Consider the following 25,230-nt stretch of genomic DNA (forward strand, 5'->3'; position numbering starts at 1 on the left):
AGGAAACTTTATGAGCAACAAATCTGAAACTAAACTGACAACATAAATGTTCCTAAGGCCACTGTGTTCCTTAGCAGTTTGGATACTAGGGAAGGTAATGCCCATCTACTACTTGTTCGTGTTTTTGAGAAAATGTCTTGCTATGTATCCCAGGCTATCATCAATTCATGATCCTCCTACCTCAGCCACTCAAATGTTGGGATGATAGATTTATACCACCATGCCTAGCTCACAATACTACTTTTATGTCTGATTTTGAAAGACATTTCCAAACTAAATAGGCCTATATTTTGCCTTTCCTACTACAGTTTCAAAAGTATGTATTTTAAGACTATAAACCACTCACTTTGCCAAGTGCCAGTGGCTTACACCTGTAATCCTAGCTACTCAGGAGGCTAAGATCTGAGAATCACAGTTTAAAGCCAGCCAGGGCAGGAAAATCCGAGACTCATCTCCAATTAACCACCAGAAAACCAAAAGTGGTGCTATGGATCAAGTGATAGTGCGAGAGCACGCCTTGAGCTGAAGAGCTCAGCAACAGAGTCCGGCCCCAGATTTAAGACCCACGTGAGACAAAACAAAAAAATGAAAAACAAAAATAACCCCACTTACTTTAGGAAATATATAGTCTACTACTCAGGAACTATTTACCTTGATTTTTTTCTCCCTAAGGTTTAAAAAATTCTGCCTCTACATGAAAATCTGCCTCTACATGAAAATGAATGCATGGGCACTTTCTACATGACTCAACTGTTTGCCAAATAAATTGAACATAGTATATTATACCATACTTGCAGTTTAGTTATAAATGATCAAGACTGGCCAAATACATTTAGTTCATTATCTTCAGTTTGTTCACTTAAGCACTTCAGTTAAAGATGTAAACCAATCTTCACCAAGGCTCATGATCTAAAGCGCAACCTTTAGCTATTTTTAGCTACCTAAAAAGACCTGAGGGTAATGCTGTTAGTTTAAATGGACAGTTACTTCTAACAAAACACATAAAGAGCTTACATACCTGTAATATCAAGAACTGAAGGAGATGTAATATAGTATCTATGAACTGTTTCAAGAAGTTGAGCACCATGGCCTTGACCTTGAAATGGAGTTAATATCAGCATCTGACTACAGTAAAGAAATTATTTTAAAATTAAAATATCATAACATGACAGCCAGTTAAAAATTACTACATATTATGATCATTTTAAAGTGTGTGATTTTTTTGAATCAACACTGAGTTCAAGAAACCCAAAAATTGGGGCTGGGGATATAGCCTAGTGGCAAGAGTGCCTGCCTCGGATACACGAGGCCCTAGGTTCGATTCCCCAGCACCACATATACAGAAAACTGCCAGAAACGGCGCTGTGGCTCAAGTGGCAGAGTGCTAGCCTTGAGCGGGAAGAAGCCAGGGACAGTGCTCAGGCCCTGAGTCCAAGGCCCAGGACTGGCCAAAAAAAAAAAAAAAAAAAAAAAAAAAAGAAACCCAAAAATTATTGAGATACTCAAAATTGGGTTTACTCTGCCACAGTTTCAAAGGAAACAATGAAATAAGCAATGAATAATGGTGATTTTAAAAAACAGATCAACACTATTATAACAAGTATTGGAAACTTCAGCAGTTCCTTCTTCTGAAATAAAAGACAAGGCACGTGTTATACTGCCAATTACCTTACACGTGGCCGGGTTTTGTCTGGGTACACATAGTAATTATAGACTGTCATGTAGCCTACGGTCGCAAAGAGCGTAGCTCCATCCTTATTATACTTCTCAAATCTGCAGATAAAACAGAAAGCCAAGCAGGTCAATTACAGTCGCGCTCCCATGCAGTGTCCATTTTCTTTTCCATTCTCTGACTGAATTTTCAGTGTCAGCAAGCTACTCTGTGAGGGCCCAATGGGTACACCTGCTATGTTCTGAATGTACAATTCACTTAATTGGTGTGCAGCAACTTGGATAAATCAGACCTCTTTACATCACTTCAGTGCACTTGCCTATTATAAAGATGAATAGGTGGCAAGTAAAAGAAAACACAGGCAAAGCTCATTTTACTGTTTAAGCCTACATTCAGGGCCCTAACGGACAACAGCATTTAATTCAGCTCTATTCTCAAGGTCTCCCGAAGCATAATGAAGGAAAACTCAAGCCTCATAAACAATAGTTTTTCTTTCCTGGGAAAAATATCATTATACTGTCCCAATAATTGGGCTGCCACAATTAAAATGCTGGCTTTGTGGAAGTAATAAGGTCTACTGTTGCTTTAGAACTGTACTTACACTAGAAAGTAGTGCCATCTTTCATCATCCACGTCAATAAAGCTAGCAGTTTCAATAAACCACATCAAAAAGGTCTGAAGCCTTTCATGATATTCTCGAAAGCCTCTACATGTCATGTCAGCCTAGGGAAAAAGCCAGGAAAAGTCAGGTGAAACTCATCACAGAGGTAAGTGAAAGTCTGCAGAAGACAAAACTATCTTGTGGGAAAATGTTTACAAGTCTCAGATTAAATGTGTATACAGACATATATAAATATATATAATATATATATATAATAGATCTGCTTTTAGTGCCAACAAATCTTGTTTCCCAAAGCTAGAATACATTACTGAAAATAACAACAACAACAAAAAAAACCTTGCAAATTGGTTTTAGGCAAAAGCAAAGACTTGGCCACTTAGATTTTGCTTTACCTTGTATATCTGAAATGTAAAGTTTTCTCCTCCTGTTGGACTGAGAACTGAGTATGTATGAAGTAAGGTTCCAAAGGGCTTGAAATCAACTTCCTTTTCCAGCAGAGAAAGAAAATCATTTGTGTTTGTGCAAAACCCAGGTGGAATGATTTGTCTGATTTTGCCCTCAACATCATCTGCCTGCCATGAAGGATAAAGAACATAAAAATTAGCAGCAAATTTGATTTTAATTGAACATATTTCTTTGCAATGCAGAAACCTACATTACAAAAACTTTAGTTCACAAACTAAATATGCAGTAGTAAATTGGCAAAGGTGAATTTTGTGTGCACCAAATACTGTCACATAAATAAATGTGAGGTAAGCATAACATAAAAGTAAATTAGAGTCAGGTAGCCTAATATCAAGTACAAAAACAATGGCACTGCCATTGAAATTTCTAGATCATGTAGAAAAACACTGACTACCTCCTTCATAACAATCTGAACTGGACAAAACAAAAGGCTATTATTTTATGTGTGTCAAAGAGACTATATTATTCAAGACATGAAAAGATCACCAGTGGTAGTGAGGTTAAGGCTGGAGTATGACCAAACGAATAGCAACTTCACAATGAACAAGTAGACAGATAACTCTCTCATATGTCATACTAAGATGATAATTTTTAAAATATCCCCTTTTAGGAAATATACAAATTATATGAATGGACATATTATCCACTCATCCCTATAAAATGATTTTTATAAACCTGGATTTGTGATAGTACAAAAGACACAAGACTAGACAATAAAATTAAACCCAAAGATTAAAATTACCCTTGTTAAACTACTTCGATGAATGTTAAAACTATCAGCTGAGCAGACTTCATAATCCTTTTCAAGACCCCAAAAGACCACTTGATTGAATACATTTACTACTTCTCTTTAACCATGAATATTTGATGAAGTCTTACAATAAAGTATTACTTCTTCTCACCAGGCAATAAAACTTAATGAATTGGTCTCAACTTAACAAAACCTTATCCCTCAATACAGTCCCTAAAAGCCTGACATTACATTCAACAAAATGAGCTAGCATTCTATTCAAACTTTTTCCCGAACAATGAGGCCAGGTTTTTACTTAATGGAGTTTGCCGTGAGTTCAGCTGTAATGTTTGTATTGTATCTATTTCCACAAGGACTGACACAAGAACACTTTGTGTTAACTTACTAAGCAGCTCTTTCATACCGTTTACATGCATGATGGGTATTAGTTCTAAACCAAGACCCTTGCTACTTAGCATTCAAAACAGGGAAATTAAGATGCTTAGAACAAAATACACTACAAAAGGCTAATACAACATGCTACTAATTCCTGTCCTTTCAACCATCTTAACTAAGTAGAAGCAATGCACCTGCAGATGAATAGCACTTTATTATCATTCAGTTACATTTTAGGAGAGAAAACCAAGGATGGAGTTTATCACAAACAAGTTTTATTTTCAATGCTTTGGTACCACCAACATTTATATGTAATTTGTTTACAGCTATAAAAATAAGAACTGTTACTTAAAATGTAGCTCATCATTTTGCCCAGCCGTTTATTTCTAATAAGTACACCACCAGTCCTGCAATCAGTCCATTTATTCTCAAGGTCAAATAAACGAAATCTAATAGAACTATTTTTACTTGTCTTAAAGTATATACTATTTGATAAATATTCCCTTGGAAGTGCTATCTAATGTGAAGACACCACTGTAAGCATATTCTTAATAACTACACCAGAAAGTTGTTATGAGTGATGTTCCAATGGATTTTTTGTGTAGAAGGTAATGTCAAAAGTGATGGATAAAAGTAGTGTAATAGGGCTGGGAATATGGCCTAGTGGCAAGAATGCTTGCCTCATGTACATGAAGTCCTGGGTTCGATTCCTCAGCACCACATATATAGAAAACGGCCAGAAGTGGCACTGTGGCTCAATTGGCAGAGTGCTAGCCTTGAACAAAAAGAAGTCAGTGACAGTGCTCAGGCTGAGTCCAAGTCCCAGGACTGGCAAAAAAAAAAAGCAGTGTAATATAATTATAGTTCAGGTTTTTAAACATGAAAAAAAACCTTTTAAATAAAAGTTTATAATCTACTAGATTTAAAAAATCACCACAAAACATTCATACCATGTGCTTTAGCCTTGAATAACATTCATTATGTCCTGTCTTCTAACTACAATTGTGTCAAGAATGATCAAATCACTTTACCAACCTTGCATCAAATCTACTCCAAAAACTTCCTAGAAACAATGTCAAGTTTCAAGTGGCAGTTCTGGTAGAAGAGAGAGCTACCCAAAGGTCTAAGCTCAAGGAAGTTGAGTTAACATTTAACCTTCATCCTTCAAAAAATACTTATTGTAGTAAAAACATCCTCAAATAAAATGCTTTGCTCTGGGCAAATCTGTACATTATCTTAAGAACTTTTATGGGGAACAAAAGCTAAATTCTAAAGCTAGGAATCTGTTATAGGTATGTAAATGTCTTATGTGTATATGTGTTATTTACATAAAACACAACTTAAAATCAAATCTAGAATTAAGAACTTGGCCTCACTAAAAAAAAGTCAACTAAAGAAAAATGTCTGTCTCTGGATTCACCTTTTATGATATTCATTCTTCATTTTGGATGTACTTGTTAGATAAGATAGGAAAAAAACCCTCATATAATCAATTCAGAATTAAAAAGAACTGAAACTTTTAGATCCAGTGATTGTGACTAAAGAATTAGATTCTATTTGTGAAGATCACTGAAAAATTCCCTATCTTCAAAAATGTTATTCTAAATTTCAGTTAAAATCAAGTAAAAATACAGAAAGAGTGGGTAGGCACCTGTGGCCCACACTTTTTATCCTACTCAGGAGGCTAAAATCTGAGGATCGAGGTTTGAAATCAACCAGGGCAAGAGAGTTCTTGAGACTCTTTATCTCCAATTAAGCACCACAGAAACCCAGAAGTGGCTCAAGTGGTAGAGCACTAGCCTTGCACACAAAGGCTCAGGGACAGCTCTCAGACCCTGAGTTCAAGCCCCAGGACGGGTACCCCCCTCCAAAAAAAATGAAAAAAAATATATAAAAAAAGTAAGAAGTGAAATAGAATATTGAACACAATCTGATATACTTAACTAATCACAGTATTTCTTATGAATGTTTCCTAGCAGTTACCAATTTCCTTAAAAAAAAGAGAGAGAGAAAATATATACAAATATTCTAATTGGCCTTTTAGTAATAACTAAATCATGATGAAATATTTTTAGCTGTATACTACTCATTATGGTCATTTCAAGTTTCATTGTTTTATGACTGTTCCTATGGAACAATTTTGATTTCCCTCATCATTGCATATGTCAGGGTGCCTGAGAATAGCTAGTAATCTATTATAAACATTTACACTTGTACTTGATTTTATACATATTTCAAAATCTAATAACCTTTATAGGATCTATCTTAAGTAGTATTATTTGTCTCAATTTGTCCCTAATGTTATTTCTGAAGCTACAATTTAAGGGTTTATCAATTCAACATTACTATAATTCTAAGAACATCTAAGACATGCTATAAAAACAAAATAAAAGTTCCATATGTACTTGAATCTGCTCAGTCTCATTCTTTGATAATATTTAAACATTACATGAAATTTAAAAGGCAAACTTTTCCACTACTGTGAAAATGAAGGCTGTATTATATTTATACTGCTTTAGTGTTTTGTTACTTGACCTAAGCTAGATGAGATTTTCTTTCTTTTTTTTTCTGCTCTTGTGACTTGAATTCAGGGCCTGGGAGCTGTCTCTCACTTAGCACTCTACCACTTCAACCAGCTGTTGCTGAGTAATTTAATGGAGACAAGAGTCTCATGGACTTTCCTGCCCTGGTTGGCTTTGAACCTTGATCCTCGGATCTCAGCTTCCTAAATAGCTAGGTTTATAGGCATGAGCCATCGTGTACCTAGCTTAATATGTAATTTTGTATCTATCTACCTACCTATCTATATACACACACACACACATATATTTCACATATATATATTTGTAAATACACACACACACACACATCCAGTCATGGGGCCTGACTACTGCCCCTGACTTCTTTTGGCTCAAGGCTAACACTCTACCACTTGAGCCATAGCACCACTTCCAACCTTTTCTGTTTATGTGGTGCTGAGCAATCGAACCAAGGGCTTCATGCATGCTAGGCAAGCTCTCTACCACTAAGCCACATTCCCTGCCCTGCTTTTTATGCTTTTTCAGGAAAAAATCATTCCTCATCAAAAACATTCACACTAGGTATGGTGGCTCAAACTTCTAGGGCAGCAGAAACCTGGAAATTTGAGGCCACTCAGGGAAAAAAGTGAGTGGCTGTTTTTCCACCTACTCTGGAGGCTATCAGTAAGGTCCTATCTGAAAAAGTAACCTAAATCCAAGAGATGGAGAGAAGGATTAGTGGAAAAGCACGTCTAGCAAGCATAAGTCTTAAGTTCAAACCACTGTCACAAAAGTATAGTGAAATATTACTAGTAGATTATTGTTCCTTTACTCAGAATTAAATTTTTATAAATAAAAGGATTTTCCTAGCAGAAATTAAAAACTCTAGAAAAATAGATAAATTTGCTCCTATCTACTTTCAAATTCCACCTGTATTAGTGGAGTCAATGATGAAATTCACAGGTAATCCATAGACAATACAAACCTATCCAGGTATTTCAACTTTATCAAATCTCTCCCAGAAATACAGTTAGCATTAGTTACATAACACTTCACCCAAAACATTGAAACTACCCCAAGAGAAGGCAGGAGATATTAATAAAAGCAAAGGCCAAGGACAAAAAGAATAAATCAATATACTAATAATCAAGTTTATTGTATTTGTAAAATTCAGAATAATTGTGTTTCCTTCAAAGTAGATGTTTAGCAAAGTGATTTTATAGGTATCTTAACTATGACTAGAGAATGTCAGGTACAAGTAGAGAACTCAGCTTGGGAAAAACAGGATCATGGAAGACTAATGACAAACTTATACACAATTTGGGGGGGGGGAGAGCTGAAGGGTTCTGGGGTTTGAACTCAGAGACTAGGTACTACCTCTTAGCTCAAGGCTAGCACTCTACCACTTGAGCCACAGATCCACTTCTAGCATTTTGGTGGCTTACTGGAGATGAGTTTCTAGAATTTTCTTGCTTGAGCTGGCTGTGAACTGCAGTCCTCAGATCTCAGCCTCCTGAGTAGCTAGGATTACAGGTGTGAGCCACTGGTTCCAGGTGAAAGTTAATTTTTTAAGCAAATTTTCTGTGTATACAAACTCTCTAAAATGTATGCTTTTTCATATTCCAAAACAATGCTACCCAGTATGATAAAAATTCAAATATTACATGTAATAGTTTCAAACCTAATACACACCCAAAACACATTTGATTTTTTTTTCACTGAAATTACTTCTCAAATCTTTTCCATAATAGTACCATTACTGCTTAGGAAATGGGGTTCTCTCACCTATCACTTCCAATTCATCTCAAACCCCAATGGCTCTACCTCTAACTATTCTCAAATATGACAACCAGGTCAAATATCTCCTCTTAACACTGCAATGCTCTGGTCTTTATTCTTACACTCTTGTTCCCTACATTCTCTTTATAACAACCAGTCATCTTTATTTTTGTTAATTTGAGATGAGTGTCATGGTATTTCTTGCCTCAGCTGGCTTCAAGCATTGATGATCAGATCTCAGACTCTAGGATTACAAAAGTGAGCCACAAGCACCTGCTCAGAATCAGAAGCCCAGTGCCAGTGGCTCACACCTGTAATCCTCACTACTCAAAAGGCTGAGATCTGAGGATTGCAGATCAAAGGTAATCTTGGCAGGAAAGTCCAGAAAGACTTTTATCTCTAATTAACCACCAAAAAAAGTTAGAAATAGCGCTGTGGCTCAAGTGGTAGAGCACATAGCCTTGAGCAAAAGAGCTCAGGAACATCACTCAGGCCCTGAGTTCAAACCTCATAGGGCACACACACAAAAAAGTAAAGTACATTTGCATGACTTTCCACCTACTTAAAACTTTCAAAGGTTACCAAATACTCTTGTCTCTTACAAATGCCTTATGGCTAGAAAACCCTAAAACCTTACATAATCTAGCTGTGTCAGCTATAACATTTATTTACTTATTTATTTATATTTATTTTTTTGCCAGTCCTGGGCCTTGGACTCAGGGCCTGAGCACTGTCCCTGGCTTCTCTTAGCTCAAGGCTAGCACTCTGCCACTTGAGCCACAGCGCCACCTCTGGCCGTTTTCTATATATGTGGTGCTGGGGAATCAAACCCAGGGCTTCATGTATACAAGTCAAGCACTCTTGCCACTAGGCCATATTCCCAGCCCCAGCCAAATACTTCTTAGTAATATGCCAATTAAATGTTTAGTATTTGGGGGATGGGAATATGGCCTAGTGGCAAGAGTGCTTGACTTGTATACATGAAGCCCTGGGTTCTATTCCCATATATAGAAAACGGCCAGAGGTGGCGCTGTGGCTCAAGTGGCAGAATGCTAGCCTTGAGCAAAAAAAGCCAGGGACAGTGGTCTGGCCCTGAGTTCAAAGCCCAGGACTGACAAAAAAAAAAATCACTCATAAATATTTAGTATTTGTCTAAGCTCTACTACTGCAATATCTTTGTTTTATTTACCATTACATGTCTGGTAATAAGAACACAGAAGAACTGTGGGATGAACACTCTCACTGCTGAGACAGAAGAGGCAAGCCCATTACTCCTACATTCACTGTCTATCTTGTAATCAAGGGGGCAAACAACTTTTGCCTGAACACTATACAAATGATCTTTAACCATGAAACAAGAAACCCTACAAAAACATTACAAAAGATTGGTTCCTTATACTGGCCACAGTACATCTAAATGGAAAGAAAACTGTTTTTCAGGAATGGAACAATTAGAAGCCAATGTAAATACATAGTGATTTTCATTTCACATGGTATTTGAAAGATTTATCAATAACCTAGTCTATTGACTTGGGTCCTTTAGAAGAAATCAATTTAACTCTCTATCAGCTCCAACTTAGACAAAATATCCTTCATATGATAATGAGTTTTGTATAACACAAGAACATTATTTGCATCTTAAGAATTGTGCAGAAATTGGTGGCTCACAGTTCTAGATCCTAGCTACTCAGTAGGCCAGACTGTGCATGAAAATTTGTGAGACTTTTAAAAAAATTTAATCTTTTTTCTTTATTGTCCAAGTGTGGTACAGAGGGGTTACAGATTCATATGTAAGGCAGTGAGTACATTTCTTGTTCAACTTGTTAACTCCTCCCTCATTTCCCCCCTTCCCCTGCCCCTCTCCCCCCAAGAGTTGTGCAGTTTTGGGAATGGTTTGTCTTTTTGTCCTTTGTCTCTCAATTTTGGTATTCCCTTTCCTTTCCCCAGTTCTAATACCCATATAAACAGTATCCAGGGTATTCAGACGAGATATAGTGGTAGCAGGGAAACAACCACAGAAAGGGAATACAAGAGGAACAAAACTAAACAAAATAATCAAACAAACAGACAAGAAAAAAATACAAAAGGTATGGTTTCACATGGCATTTTGATAATAATTACAACGGTGGTATAACTCTTGTCTCAGTAACATAGAGTTCATTTCACTTGGCATCATCTTATGTGATCATATTGGTGTAGCTATTGGGGTATTTTGATCTACCATGACTCGCCTAATCATGTACTAGCTATTCCCTATGAGGGACACCATAAGGTCTATGTTTCTTTGGGTCTGGGTCACCTCACTTAATATGATTTTTTCCAAGTCCTTCCATTTCCTTACAAATGGGGCAGTGTTATTCCTTCTAATGGAGGCATAGAATTCCATTGTGTATATGTACCACATTTTCCTTATCAACTCGTCTACTGAGGGGCATCTAGGTTGGTTCCATGTTTTAGCAATGACAAGTTATGCTGAGATGAACATAGTTGTGCTGGTGGCTTTAATGTGGTCTTGCTTGTAGTCTTTTGGGTAGATGCCCAAAAGTGGGGCTGCTGGGTTGTAGAGGAGTTCTATGTTTAGCCTTCTTAGGAACCTCCCCACTGCTTTCCAGAGGGGTTGAACAAATTTGCATTCCCACCAGCAATGTAGTAGGGTTCCCTTTTGGCCACATCCTCTCCAGCATTTGTTATTACTGGATTTCCTGATAATGGACAAAATTCCAGAAGTGGAGCTAGAGATCAAATGGTACAGTGCCAGCCTTGAGCACAAAAACTCAAGAACAGCCCCCAGGCCCCGAGTTCAATTCCCAGGACTGTCACAAAAATAAAAAAGTTATAAAAAGAAAAAGAATATCTAGTTGAGCTTGGGTTTTGAGATGTCAACTGTCTAGTAAAAATTTGAGGCTGGGCACTGGTGGCTCATACCTGTAAACCTATTCAAGAGGTTGAGATCCGAAGATTGCAGTTCAAAGCCAGCCCAGGCAGGAAAGTAATTAAGACTCTCCAATTAATGACCACAAAAAGCTCAGTCACAGTGTCTAGGCCCTTAGTTCAATCCCCAAAACCAGCACAAAAAAAGTAATTTTTTTTTAAAATTTAAAACTTTGAAGGGGCTGGGAATATGGCCTAGTGGTAAAGTGCTCGCCTCGTATACATGAAACCCTGGGTTCGATTCCTCAGTACCACATATATATAGAAAAAAGCTGGACGTGGCCCTGTGGCTCAAGTGGTAGACTACTAGCCTTGAGCAAAAAGAAGCCAGGGACAATGCTCAGGCCCTGAGTTCAAGCCCCAGGACTGGCACAAAAAAAAATCTTTGAAGACAACTTAAGACCTCTTTCATACTATGCACAAAATTCATGTTATACATGATTCCATTAACCTTACCAAATGGTACATCTACCCACATATAGTTTGTTAGAGGGACAACCCCTCGAGGTCTGCAGTAAATTTGTGGGCTTATGGCATGAAACATGGAGAAGTAAAATAAATATCAACAACAGATATAAGAAATAAGCATAAGAGCACAAACCCATTTAGAATACATCACATTCCCAAAACCTGTTTTTCTTGAGATAGTGTCTTATTATGTAGCCCCAGCTGGCCTCTAACACATAATCCTCCTGCATCCAGCATTCTCAGATTACATGTGGTGATGTAAACATAATTTATAAATATGTTATTATGTACTATGGATGATAGCACTAAGTGACCATCTCCTATATATATTGGCTTACGAGGGCCTATAAAGTACATTTATCCCAGCCCAACATCCCCAAAGTCTCAACCATTACACAGTATAACATAAGCAGTCTAAAATCTTATCTAAAATCATCACTCAAAATTACAAACCTCACCATTACGGGAATTACAAGTGAGACTCCAGGATGAGATAACTTAGGGCAAAATTCCCATTTGTGCACCTATAAAACTAGACAATAAGTTAATACTTCTAGAAGACTATGAATGGTAGGGAAGACATAGAATAGTAGTTACAGATTTTCTCATTCCAAAAGGGAGAAAAAAGAAAGGGGAGTCACTGGTGTCAAGCAACTAAACAAATTCCATGGGTGCAAATTCCATTAGATTCCAAGGTCTGGTAATAATTACAGCTTGTAGCGCCAACCTCCGTCATTCATATTCATTCATTCATATTTCTCTCTCTCTCTCTCTCTCTCTCTCTCTCTCTCTCTCTCTCTCTCTCTGCCAGAATTGTGGCTTAAACTCGGGCTCATACTCACTTGCCTTTTTCACTCACAGTTGGTATTCTACTGTTTGAGTCACACCTCCAGTGCAGCATTTTGCTGGTCAATTGGAGATAAGAATCTCTAGATCCTTTCTTCCCAGGCTGGCTTTGGACATCAATCCTCCAGGCCCCAGAACTAGGCATGAGTCACCAGTACTGCTCTTCTCCTTCCCCCCATGTTTTTTACTGGAGGCTAGCACTCCCTAACTTTGAGCCACTGCTCTACTTCCACATTTCTGGTGGTTAAGGAGGATTTAATCGTTGTGGTTATGGTTAATGTACTAGGTGAATTTCCTTTGGTGTACCCCCTGTGGTCACTGTATATGATTTTGGTACACTGGATATTGTACATATGCTTATCTGAACTAGGGAAGGGAAAGAAAAATAAGGGAGAGTGTAACAAATAAGACAAGAAATGTACTTACTACCTTATTATGTAACTGTATCCCCTCTGTACATCACTTTGTCAATAAAATTTATAATAAAAAAACAAAACAACCCCCCAAAAGAAAATATAGTTCAAAACCCCAGTAGAGAGGTGTCATAAGAGGCAGCTGGGAAGGCTCTACCTTTCTCAGGCAGAAGAGAATTCCTTCTCCTGAAGCCAGAGTGGAAATGGAGCTTTGAGCCTGAGTTTGCAAAATATTCACTGTTTAAGGACTGCTCCCTAAATCCAGGTGCTGACTGCTGAGTGGGAGAAAGCCCTCCCATTGAGACAGACCTAAACTACAAACATGATTTCCAACCTCTTGCATACCACATATAGGCCTGCCTGCCTGTCTGCCTGCCTGTAGAAAGAGCAGAGACACAATATACACACAAGAACGATTGAAAATTCTTATTTTTTATCTAAGCCTGTTTTGTTGTAGTTTTGGTTTTGTAAATATAGGCTATTTAACTTTTTTTGTTTTGTTTATGCCGGTTCTGGGGCTTGAACTCAGGGCCTGAGCACTGTCCTTGAACTTTTTTGCTCAAGGCTAGCACTCCACCACTTGAGCCACAGCACCACTTCTGGTTTTTTCTATTTATGTGGTACTCAGGAATTGAACCAAGGGCTTCATGCATCCTAGGTAAGCACTCTACCACTAAGGCACCAACAGCTAGCTACACACTTTATTAATGTCTTTTATCATTTGCCTCCTTTAGAAACACTTTTATAAGGTAATCATCTTAATTACCCATTTTCATAAAGGAGAATGTTAGCAAAACTTTGTAGAATTACAAATGCAGCAAAATAGGGCTGGGAATATGGCCTAGTGGCAAGAGTGCTTGCCTTGCATACATGAAGCCCTGGGTTCAATTCCCCAGCACCATGTATATAGAAAACGGCCAGAAGTGGCACTGTAGCTCAAGTGGCAGAGTGCTAGCTTGAGCAAAAAGAAGCCAGAACAGTGGTCAGGCCCTGAGTCCAAGCCCCAGGACTGGCAAAAAAAAAAAAAAAAAAAAAAAGAAATGCAGCAAAATAAATTCAAAGAGTCTATATGAAATAAAAGGGCATGGAGATGTGTGCTTGTAATCCTAGCACTTGGGGATGGAGACAGGAGGGCCAGAATTTATGGTCAGACTGACGTTACATAGTAAGAGCCAATCTCAGAAAAAAAAGACAGGAAAGAAAAACTAAGTGTCATATTTAGGTATTTTCCTCTATCGTTGTAGGAAAGAAGAATTTCCCTGTCTAGTATATTTATTTACAAAAGCTGGGAAAGAAACCTCATAAAAGTGAAGATTTTTTTAGAAAAAGTCCACCCAGGAAATGTATAAGCTAAGGAACATAATCATTTCAGATAACCCATCACAGGATTTGACTATTTATACAGGGAGGTAAATACTTCTGTAACTAAAAAGTGAATGTTGGGGCTGGGGATATAGCCTAGTGGCAAGAGTGCCTGCCTCGGATACACGAGGCCCTAGGTTCGATTCCCCAGCACCACATATACAGAAAACGGCCAGAAGCGGCGCTATGGCTCAAGTGGCAGAGTGCTAGCCTTGAGTGGGAAGAAGCCAGGGACAGTGCTCAGGCCCTGAGTCCAAGGCCCAGGACTGGCCAAAAAAAAAAAAAGTGAATGTTATTTTAAAACTTCTGTGTTAGCTTTTCCTTCCTGAACCATTTAAACTTTAAGATGTCTCTTAAACTCAACTGGAGGGGCTTGGAATGTGGCTTAATGGTAGAATCCTTGCCTAGCATGCATAAAGCCCTGAGTTCCATTCCTAAGTACCACATAAACAGAAAAGGCTGGAAGTGGTACTGCAACTTAAGTAAGTGGTAGAGTGCTAGTCTTGAGCAAAAGAAGCTCAAGGACAGTGCCCAGGCCATGACTTCAAGCCCCATGATTGGCAAAACAAAAAGAAAAAAAAAAATAATGTATTTCTGTTCTTACCTCCACACAATCAAAGTTTTCATCTACTTTAGATGCATATTCAACACGGAACATTGTTGACAGGCTACCAGCAATATAGTATAACAAGATCTTGAGACCCTTGTATCCAAAAGCAGTTTCACTGAAATGGAAAAAAAAAACCACATTAATAAAAAAGGATTACCCAACCAGGCATTGGTAGCTTACACCTATAATCCTAGATACTCAGAAGGCTGAAATCTGAGGATTGTGGATCAAAGCCAGCCCAGGCAGAAAACCAGAAAACCAGAAGTAGAGCTATGGCTCAAAGTGGTAGAACACTAGCCTTGAGCTGAAGAACTCAGGGATAGGGTCCAGGCCCAAGTTCAAGCCCCATGACCAACCAATAATAATAATAATAAAGTACTATCCATCTTTATACACAAGGAAACTTCATAGGGAGGTTTAATTTTGTGTGGGGGGCGGGGGTCACAGCTCCACTTCAGCTTTTTGGTAGTTAATTAGGGGGCTTTCCTGGCCAGGCTGGCTTTGAACCTTGACATTGAAATCTCAGCCTCCTGGGTAGCTAGGACTACAGGTATGAGCCACTGGTGCCTGGAAAATTTTAAACTATGCTTTTAAAAAAGAAAATGGATAGAACTGTAAGGCATCATATTGACTGAAACAAGCTAACTGCAAAAAAAAAAAAAAACCTATGTGTAAGCTAGACTTAAAAGACATATACATCCATATTTGTACCTGGATATATAATGTTATATTTAGATAAACAAAGAACATGAATCTAACTAAAGGAGTACTTAGAAGGGGAAAGGAAAAAGACAAAGCAACATGAATACTTTTGCAAGTACATATGAAAATAGCATAAAGAACTTGGATGAAGGCTGTTGATTTATAGGGATTTGAGGTGGGGATATGGAGACTGGGGAGGGTTGGGATAACAAGAGGATAAATATGGATGATTGTGGTTAGATGATTTGCCTATCTGGAAACAGAATAATGAAACATGCTGAAGTTGTTTTAGAATAAAGGAAAGGAAAGATAGTAAAGAGGGTAAGATTGGAACATAATGGGTACACAATTGGAAAATGTCACAATGAAATTTCCCTCTGTGTGAATAATGCATGCCAATAAAAACACAGAACAAGAATAGAAGGAAGGGGAAAAGATAGGAAAAAAATGAAGAAAAGGGAAGAGATCTATATGCTGATGACCAATGTCTATAATCTTAGCTATACAGGAGGCTGAGCTTTCAGAACCATGATTTGGACCAAGCCTGGGGTAGACAAGTCCAAGAAAGTCTTATCTGCAATTAGCCAGCAAGAAATTTGAAATGGAAGCATAGCAAAAGTGATAAGAGCACCAGCTATGAATGAAAAGATTGAGTGAGAGCCTAAGGCACTGAGTTAAAGCAGGATGGGGTGAGGGAAGGGGTGGGTAACTTCCACAGAGAAACCTAGCAAACTCCTCTAAACTAAGGGACCCAAATTAGCCCAATTTACAACAGGACAAAGTGATACCATGAACTTAATGATGTGATACCAACAACACAATATAATTCCTGTTGTAGTACTGAAAATACATGCACTATAAGAATTCAAAAGGAACTAATAAAAAAAAGGATTCTAAAAAAAAAAAGGATTCTATGAAACTATACAAGAATGTCTATTATACAACAAACAAGGACTGAGGAATTATTTTGGTTTCAAGGAGAATGAAGAGGTATGACAAAATTCAACATAACTCCAGATTGAATCCACCAGAATGGGGAAAATTTATATGAAAGTTATGAGAAATTTCCTGGTGTTAGTGGTTCATGTCTATAATCCTAGCTACTTAGGAGGCTGAGATTTGAGCATTTCAAGCCCAGGTACAAAAGTCCCCGAGACTTATCTCCAATTACTAACAACAAAAACCTGGAAATAGAGCTGTGGTTCATGGTAGAGCACTAGCCTTGAGCAAAAAAGATCACTGACAGTACCCAAGCTGAATTCAAGACCCACTCCCAGCACAGAAAAAAAAGGGAAGGGTGAATCCAGGTAATAATATTCATTGTACTATCCTAACTTTCTATCAGATTTTTTTAAAAATCAGAACAAAAAGAAAATAGCTATTTTAATAATACAATGAAGGTAGGGGAAATCAAAGAAAGTGCTGAATATTCCAGTAGGTATCTTTGAAGTTGTTTCTAAAATTGTATTTCTAATTACTTAATCACAGAATAACAACTAGATTTTTCTAGCTTTAGGTGAGTATGTGCTATAATAAAAGGAATATAACAAAGAATAGGCAAAAAACAAAAAAGTAAATATGGGCTTTAAAGCCACACTGTCTGAATCTTAACACTAACCATTCATATAACCTCCTGCAATTCCACCAATGTACAAAGTAATGAATAACCCCACAGCTAATGAGGCTGTGAGAATTAAATGAAACAATGTGTTTATAGCTCTAAGTTGGTAGGTATTATGTATCTGCTGTCTCAGTTTCAAAAAATACTATTCTGGGCTGGGGATATGGCCTAGTGGCAAGAGTGCTTGCCTCGTATACATGAGGCCCTGGGTTCAATTCCCTAGCACCACATATACAGAAAATGGCCAGAAGTGGCGCACAGGTCAAGTGGCAGAGTGCTAGCCTTGAGCAAAAAAAGAAGCCAGGGACAGTGCTCAGGCCCTGAGTCCAAGCCCCATGACTGGCCAAAAAAAAAAACCACAAAAACAAAAAAATACTATTCTAATAAGTACTTTTAAATAAGCAACATAAAAAACAGAACAGTAAAGAAAACAAAATGATATCCAAATCTTAAAGAAGAATGGAAATCTTTCTTTTGGCCATACTAATTTGGCAAGTACTTTACTAATTTACTTACTCATCCCCAAAGAGTTGATGGGTATACTCAGGAAAGAAAGTTCTAATGTCATTCTCAAGATCTTCAGGAAAGCGAACTGTTTAAAAGAATAAAGAAAAAAAAAGCAATATTAAAGATACTTAAAGGTATTAAAGGAGATAAGCATTTCTATATTAATAATTTTACCATAGGCTACAGTAAATATTTTCCCTACTTAAAGTATCACTTAAAGTATTACATGATTTGTACTAGATTCTTATGACATTAGAAAGCAATGAAAAGCTGAGAATGTGGCTTAGTGGTAGAGTGCTTGCCTAGCATGCATGAAGCCCCCAGATTCAATTCCTCAGTACCACATAAACACAAAAAGCTGGAAGGGGCACTGTGACTTACATGGTAGAGTGCGAGCCTTGAGCAAATAAAGCTCAGGAACAGTGCCCAGGCCCTGAGTTCAAGCCCCAGGCCTGGCAAATAATAATAACAACAACAACAATGAAAATTAGACCATTAACTTTGAAAACTTCCAACATCAACATCTTATTCTAAGAATTATAAGACCAGGGATGGGGGCTGGGAATATGGCCTAGTGGTAGAGTGCTTGCCTCACATACATGAAGCCCTGGGTTCAATTCGTCAGCACCATATATATAGAAAAAGCCAGAAGTGATGCTGTGGCTCAAGTGGTAGAGTGGTAGCCTTGAGCAAAAAGAAGCCAGGGACAGTGCTCAGGCCCTGAGTTCAAGCCCCAGGACTGGCAAAAAAAAAAGGGGGGGGGACTAGGGAGGACAGAAACACTTTAGTTTTTATTGTTCTGTATGTTTAATACAATTCAGAGTAAGAAGAAACATAAAAATCTACATCTTGAGGTAAAAAAGCTACAACATCCGAGTCATATGAAATCAGAATGTTAACAGAAATATCCTGAGAACAGTAATATCCTGAGTTTGATGAAGTCATTATCATTCACTATCATCAAGTAACTAGCATTCATTCTTTTTCTGGTTTGAACTCAAGATCTTGTACTTTTCTAGGCAGCCTATCACTTGAGCTAAAGCTCAATCTTTTACTCGAGTCATTTTTCAGCTAGGGTCTCACTAACTTTTTGCCTGCATTGCCCTTGAATGTGATCCTTCCAAGGATCTGCCTTGAATTTGCCTCCCAAATAGCTATAATTACAGAAATGTTTTACCATAATCAACCCACACCATTATTGCTGTTGCCACCCATTCACAGCTCTGTTAAAAACATTGCATGGGGCTAGGGATATAGCTTAGTGGTAGAATGCTTGCCTAGCACATGTGAGTCCCTAAGTTCAAACATACAATGTAAACAAATAAATTTAAAATGCTACAATGATGTCAGGTGCCAGGGCTCATGCTTGTAATCCTAGCTACTCAGAGGGATGTAAAAGCTAGAAGTGGAGCTGTAGCCCAAATGGTAGAGTGATAGCCTTGAGCAAAAGAGCTCAATGACAGTGCCCATGCCTGGAATTCAAGCCCCATAACTGGCACAAACGCGCGCGTGTGCGCCCCCCCCCCCCCCAGCTACAATAACATCCTTATATATATTTTCCTATATTTTTATACTTGGTAGCAAAAAACAAGCTTACTGAAATATTTTTCATGTAGAATAAATAAGCTGGGCTGGGAATGTGGCTTAGTGGTAGAGTGTTTGCCTAGCATACATAACGCCCTTGGTTCAATTCCTGGGTACCACATAAACGGAAAAAGCTTGAAGTGGCACTGTGGCTCAGTGGTAGAGTGCTAGCCTTGAGCACAGAGAGGTTCAAGGACAGTGCCCAGGCCCTGAGTTCAAGCCCCAAGACTGGCAAAATAAACAACAACAAAAATAGCAAGCTTGGCACTGGTGGCTCACACCTAGCTGACATGCTTAGCTACTTAAGAGGCTGAGTATTATAGTTTGACACCAGCCTGGGCAGGAAAGTTCATGAGACTCTTATCTCCAATAAACTACTTAAAAAAAAAAAGCCGGAAGTGGCACTGTGGCTCAAGTGGTAGAGTGCTAGCCTTTAGCAAACAAAGAAGCCAGGGACAGTGCTCAGGCCCTGAGTTCAAGCCCCAGGACTGGCAAAAAACAAAACAAAAAAAAGCCAGAAGTAAAGCTATGGCTAACCTTGAGCAAAAAGAGCTCAAGGACAGTGCCCAGGCCCTAAGTTCAAGCCCCAGGACAAGCACATGCACACACAATACACACACTCACAAAAGAGTATGTAAGTGTTCTTTAATACTTTAATGGTTTATCTTTCCAATAGCAGCTTTGTAACCTAGAATACTTTGTAACCATGAATACTATATTCTCAATTTCTACAAATCTAAGACGGAGATAGGTATCTTTTTGCTCCTTTATTAGATATTTAGACATTTTCTGGACATAATTTAACTTATAAATAAAAACTTTTATCAAAAGTTCATAATCATGGCTGGAGGTATAAATAGCACAAACAGTACAGTACTTGCTTGCCTAACAATCTTTAAGTAAAAACATGGTTATTATGAAAGTCAAGGCAGACTACAGTTATAAAAGTAAAAAGACTAAAAACTGTTGCCATCTACAAGAGATCACTATAAACAAAGTGCAAGTCATGGTTTCAAGTTAGGGGCTGCGAAGAGCTGGAGGGTGAGGTAAATGAGGATTTACTGCTTATCTGGTACAGAGTTTCTATTTTAGAAATAGTAGCGTTGGTAGCACAGTGTAAAAGCTATTATCTATCTAATACACTTAAAGACCGATCAAATGAACTGGTGCCCATGGTTGCATGCCTAAATTCTAGCTATCCAAGAGATTGAGCTCTGAACATAACCATTCCAAGTCAGCCTGGGTAGGAAAGTCCATGAAAGAAACTCTTATCTTCAACTAACCACCAAAATCCTGAAAGTGGATTTGTGGCTCAAGTGGTAGAATGCCAGCCTTAGTGAAAAACCTAAGGAGCAGTGCCCAGGTCATGAGTTCAAGGCTCAGTGCCAGCACATACACAGACACATTTTGTTGGTTGTTTTTTTTTGCCATTCCTGGGGCTTGAACTCTAAGCCTGGGCACTGTCCCTGAGCTGCTTTTGTTCAAGACTAGCACTCTACCACTTGAGCCACAGCACCACTTCCAGCTTTTTCTGTTTATATGGTACTGAGGAATCGAACCCAGGGCTTCATGCATGCTAGGCAAGCACTCTACCACTACGCCACATTCCCAGACCTATCCCCCCCCTCCCTTTTTCCTCCTATCCCTTTCTTCATAGGCAAAAAAGAGGCTGAGACCGAATGGAGTGAGGAGGCTTTCAGCTAAGCCAAGGTCATGAGCATACAACTGGTGTTTTGCTTGATCTGGGAGAATAAGGCCAGAGTCAACCTTTCATATTCTATCTTTAGATACATAAAAAGACTGGGCCAAGAGGGGAAAGGCAAGTTCTTCATATAGTCTTTGAATACATAAAAAGATTAGGTGAAAGGGGAGCAACATGAAGTTATAAGAATAAAGCATATTCTCATTACCTACCATCTCACTAAAACCTACCTGCTCCATGACATAAATCAAGACTGCATAAAAGGGTCTGGGAATATGGCCTAGTAGCAAGAGTGCTTGCCTCATATACATGAAGCCCTGGGTTCGACTCCTCAGCACCACATATATACAAAATGGGCAGAAGTGGCTCTGTGGCTCAAGTGGCAGAGTGCTAGCCTTGAGCAAAAAGAAGCCAGGGACGGTGCTCAGGCCCTGAGTCCAAGGCCCAGGACTGGCCAAAAAAAAAAAAAAAGACTGCATAAAATCTGAATGAGCTCAATGTTTCTACATAAAATTTGATTTCAAACTTTAAAAGAGAAAATATAAATCTACAACCATATAGATAAATATACACCATACAGTCACCTAGGAATGTTATACATACCTAATTTCAGTTCAATTGCTGTGTTGGTGTTACATTTGTACTCTGCCAATTTTTTTTCCACTGCACTCTTATATTCTACCAAAAATTTCTCCATAGCGCCAAATCCTAAGAGAAAAGTGTTAAAGTTTAGTTGAAAGTGATTTAAATACATAGGGAGGCTTCTTATTAGAAGTAGGATAAGGAGGGCTGGGAATGTGGCTTAGAAGTAGAGTGCTTGCTGAGCATGCATGAAGCCCTGGGTTTGATTTCTCAGCACAACATAAACAGAAAGAGCCAGAAATGGCACTGTGGCTCAAGTGGTAGAGTGCTAGCCTTAAGCAAAAGAAGCCAGGGACAGTGCTCATGCCCCAAGTTCAAGCCCCAGGACTGGCAAAACAAAACAAAACAAAAAAGTAGTATACTGATAGGGTTTAAAACCTCAATAGAGGGTGACACTGATCAAGACCCATGTACTCATAAACTACAACTACTTTAATTTTTAAAAGTATGGAAGTACAAATCATTCTCCATATATTCCTCAATAAATAGTACATACGAACATTTCATTACAAAATAAAATAAAAAATGGCATTTTGGCAGTACTAGGGTTTTGAACTCAATTCCAAAGGCTCTTCGGGTTGGGCCAAACACTCTCAATCCCTTTTGGTTTTGTTTGCTTTTCAGAGAGGATCTCTGACTTTTGTCCTAGCCCCCGACTACAATTCTCTTACCCATGCCTCCCAAGTCCCACCATACTTAGCCCTCAAAAAACAGTTTTGAAAAATGGATGCTGGTGACACATGTCTAGCTACTCAAGGGATTGAGATCTGAGGATTAGTTTGAGAACTGCTAGGACAGACAAATTCAAGACTTTTTGTACCTATGTAACCAGCAAAAACCCAGAAGTCGAAATATGGCTCAAGTGGTAGAGCAACAAGCCTTGAGTAGAAAAAGCTAAAGGAGCGCACCCGGGCCCTAAGTTCAAGCCCCAGTACTTGAACCATTTTAAGAACAAATCACTTTTGGGACAGCCATGGTAGTGTATGTCTGTAAACCTAGCTCTTAGGGGTCTGAGGCAGGAGAATCTGAAGTTGGAAGGCCAGTCTGGGTTACATAGTTCGGCCTTATTTCAGAACAAAAAGCCTGACCATAAGGCACAGGTGGCTCATACCTCTAATCCTAGCTAATCATTGGAGGCTGAGATCTGAGGATCAAGATTCAAAGCCAGCCCAGGCAGGAAAGCTCAAGACTTCATTTCCAATTAACTAGCAAAAAAGGTAGGCATGTTTGGCTCAAGTAAGTAAAGCACCAGCCATGAGTAAAAAAGCAGAATGACAGCATGAGGCCCTGAGTTCAAGCACCACACTGGCACAAAAAATGAACAAAAACAAAACCCTGAGATTACAGGATTTACTTTTTAAAATACATGTATGACTTAAGCAACACTATTCTGTGAAATTGCATATTAACTTAATCTCCACAATTCTATAAATAGGTACTGTATCAATCTATTTCTCATTAAAAAAATGTTTAGGCTTGGAATATGGCCTAGTGGTAAAGGGCTTGCCTCGCATACATGAAGCCATGGGTTCGATTCCTCAGCATCACATACATAGAAAAAGCCAGATGTGGTACATACACACACAAAATTGGTTGAAAGGACCCAACTACTAAGTGGCGAAGCAGACATTTAAATTTTGATGTAATTTTTGATGAATTTTGATTTTTAATGTAATTCTTAGAAATATGTACACCTTACAAAGTACTCATGTTCCCGCTCCCCTTTTATGGTAACCCCAATATTACACAGTTTCTAGCTGTAAGAACGATTCTCATGCAGACCTCACTTTATAACTCGTCCAAGCAGCGCGTTACCTATAAAACTGAAATGTTGAACAATTAGTGATACTTCTGCTATGGTACAGGAATTAAAACTGATTAACTTTGCAATAAAGACTCTGGTGTGATTACATCCACAAAAAAAACCAACCCACATAAAACTGATCAACTGCCCATCACTTCAAAAGATAGGTCGGGGGAAGGAGGGGCGAGGACAGCATACTTGGACCCCAAACAGCATTAATTCAAATACAAAGAAAAAGCAGTTACATTTTAAATATTGTAAACCGAAGGGACTGAACTCCTTCAGTCATGAAGGAAGGGGGCCACGTCTCTACCCAAGGACATCGAAAGACGATTTGGGAATATTACAGTGTGTGGAGTGGGGCGGGTTTCAAGGATCTGATTACAAAGTCGGTCAAAAGCAAAGTGAATGCGCTAGCTCAAAGTTGGTTGTAGAGGAGACCTGGAAGAGGAGGGTCTGAGTACGAAAATCAGCTGGCGGGAACACAGCCAGACGTAGCAGCGCTGAAACTGCACACGCAAAAGGAACTGGAAAAGAAGCAGGCCCCAAGACGTGTGGCACTGAAACCCAGATCGTGACGCTTTTCCCCCGCGTTTCAGATCCTCGGCCCGGGCCGGGCTGTTCGCAGAAGGCGCAAAAGCCCTGAGAGCGGTGGGGGCGGGGGCGGGGGCGCGGAGCGCGGCCGAGCAGACGCCAGGCTCGGAGTTCTGAGCCTCCCGACCAAAGCAGCCCTTCTGGAACTCAGGCGAAGGACCGAAAGTTCCACGCGGCTATTGTCACCGCCGTTCCGGCGTTCTTTTCCACACCTGCCCGCTTCCTCTCCTTGGTAAACTTTTTCCCGGGAACTTACCCGCCATTTCCGAGCAGCGAGCGACCGCGGCTAAGGAAGGGCGAATCAACCCGCGCGCTCCCGGGCCGGAAATGACCTCATTATATGACGTATTTTCCCACCCGCCTTCCCCAACGAGATGCTGACCAATGAAAGGGAGAGTTTTGAGGCTCGGGGTAGCGGAAGTGCCTCAAGAGGCGGGGCTAACGCAGTGAAGAGTGTTCCAAGGGTTGCCTAGCCACCACTGAGCTGCCTGTTGGCTGCCTTGCGTCCCTGAAGTGGAGGATCGCGGAGGTGGGACCCTCCATGTTGAGATGCTCACTAGTCTCTGGAGAGTTTCTTTGGGCTTGACGTGACCGAGCAAACGGTTTAAGGCTATTTTCGTATCTCCTCTTCAGAGATATCCTGGAGACTGAGAAACTTTCCCTTTGGCCTGAACTATCTATACAAATGACCCACCTGATCCTGCCTGGGTGAAATGTTGGCATTTTAGTTTCAGGAGAAAATTTAACTTCTTATTTTCCTTATTTGACTCTACTTTTGTCTTGAAATACTTATAACCGCCTCCTATCGGTGGATTTTGTGTGTGTTAGTTTGTGAAAGATTGACACACACACACACACCCTCACGCCCCAATTTTCCAGGTACAGTCACCAGGCAAAACCCCAGGTATGCTGGGACCTTCCTTGATATGTAGGGAGGGTAATTCACCTTAACCCAACTGTAAAGAGCCCATTGTGGGCCCAACCAAAAAGTCCCCAAGTTCCTAGTTCTGCTTTGTTCACATAAGCCTGATCCCAAATTCCCCCGCTTGCACAGTCTCTGAGCCTGTGGGAAGGCTGTGTCCCTTGCAGATCTATCTCAATAAACAGTCCTCACCTGTGGAAGATCAGTCCGGCCTGTTTGCTGCTACCTTTCTCCTCCATTTTCCTGTTTGGACTGCTGGCTGCATTTTGGGTTTGGTTTGGGTTTTGGGTTGGTTGGTTGGTTTTGATGCTAGGGCCACGCATAAGCAAGCCCTATGAC

At 39.3% G+C, this 25,230-nt stretch overlaps 1 protein-coding gene across 2 annotated transcripts in view; it reads right to left on the minus strand.

The window, feature by feature from the left end:
• Positions 1-24,312, minus strand: part of Hat1 (histone acetyltransferase 1) — a 36,855-nt gene extending 12,543 nt beyond the window's left edge. The window contains exons 1-8 of one of the 2 annotated variants that reach the window (XM_048345246.1): positions 24,226-24,312; positions 21,533-21,637; positions 17,653-17,728; positions 14,808-14,928; positions 2,687-2,866; positions 2,274-2,395; positions 1,669-1,773; positions 1,019-1,125 (exon numbers count right to left, since the gene is read on the minus strand). In XM_048345246.1, the coding sequence (XP_048201203.1) occupies positions 1,019-1,125; positions 1,669-1,773; positions 2,274-2,395; positions 2,687-2,866; positions 14,808-14,928; positions 17,653-17,728; positions 21,533-21,637; positions 24,226-24,232 (823 nt within the window). In that variant the 5' untranslated portion in view covers positions 24,233-24,312. Of the gene's footprint in view, positions 1-1,018; positions 1,126-1,668; positions 1,774-2,273; positions 2,396-2,686; positions 2,867-14,807; positions 14,929-17,652; positions 17,729-21,532; positions 21,638-23,353; positions 23,375-24,225 lie in introns of those variants that run through there. The other variant, XM_048345248.1, reaches the window with a different exon arrangement.
• Positions 24,313-25,230: the final 918 nt, after the last annotated feature.

Source organism: Perognathus longimembris, chromosome 4 (assembly GCF_023159225.1).
Source record: "Perognathus longimembris pacificus isolate PPM17 chromosome 4, ASM2315922v1, whole genome shotgun sequence".
Lineage (NCBI taxonomy): Eukaryota > Metazoa > Chordata > Mammalia > Rodentia > Heteromyidae > Perognathus > Perognathus longimembris.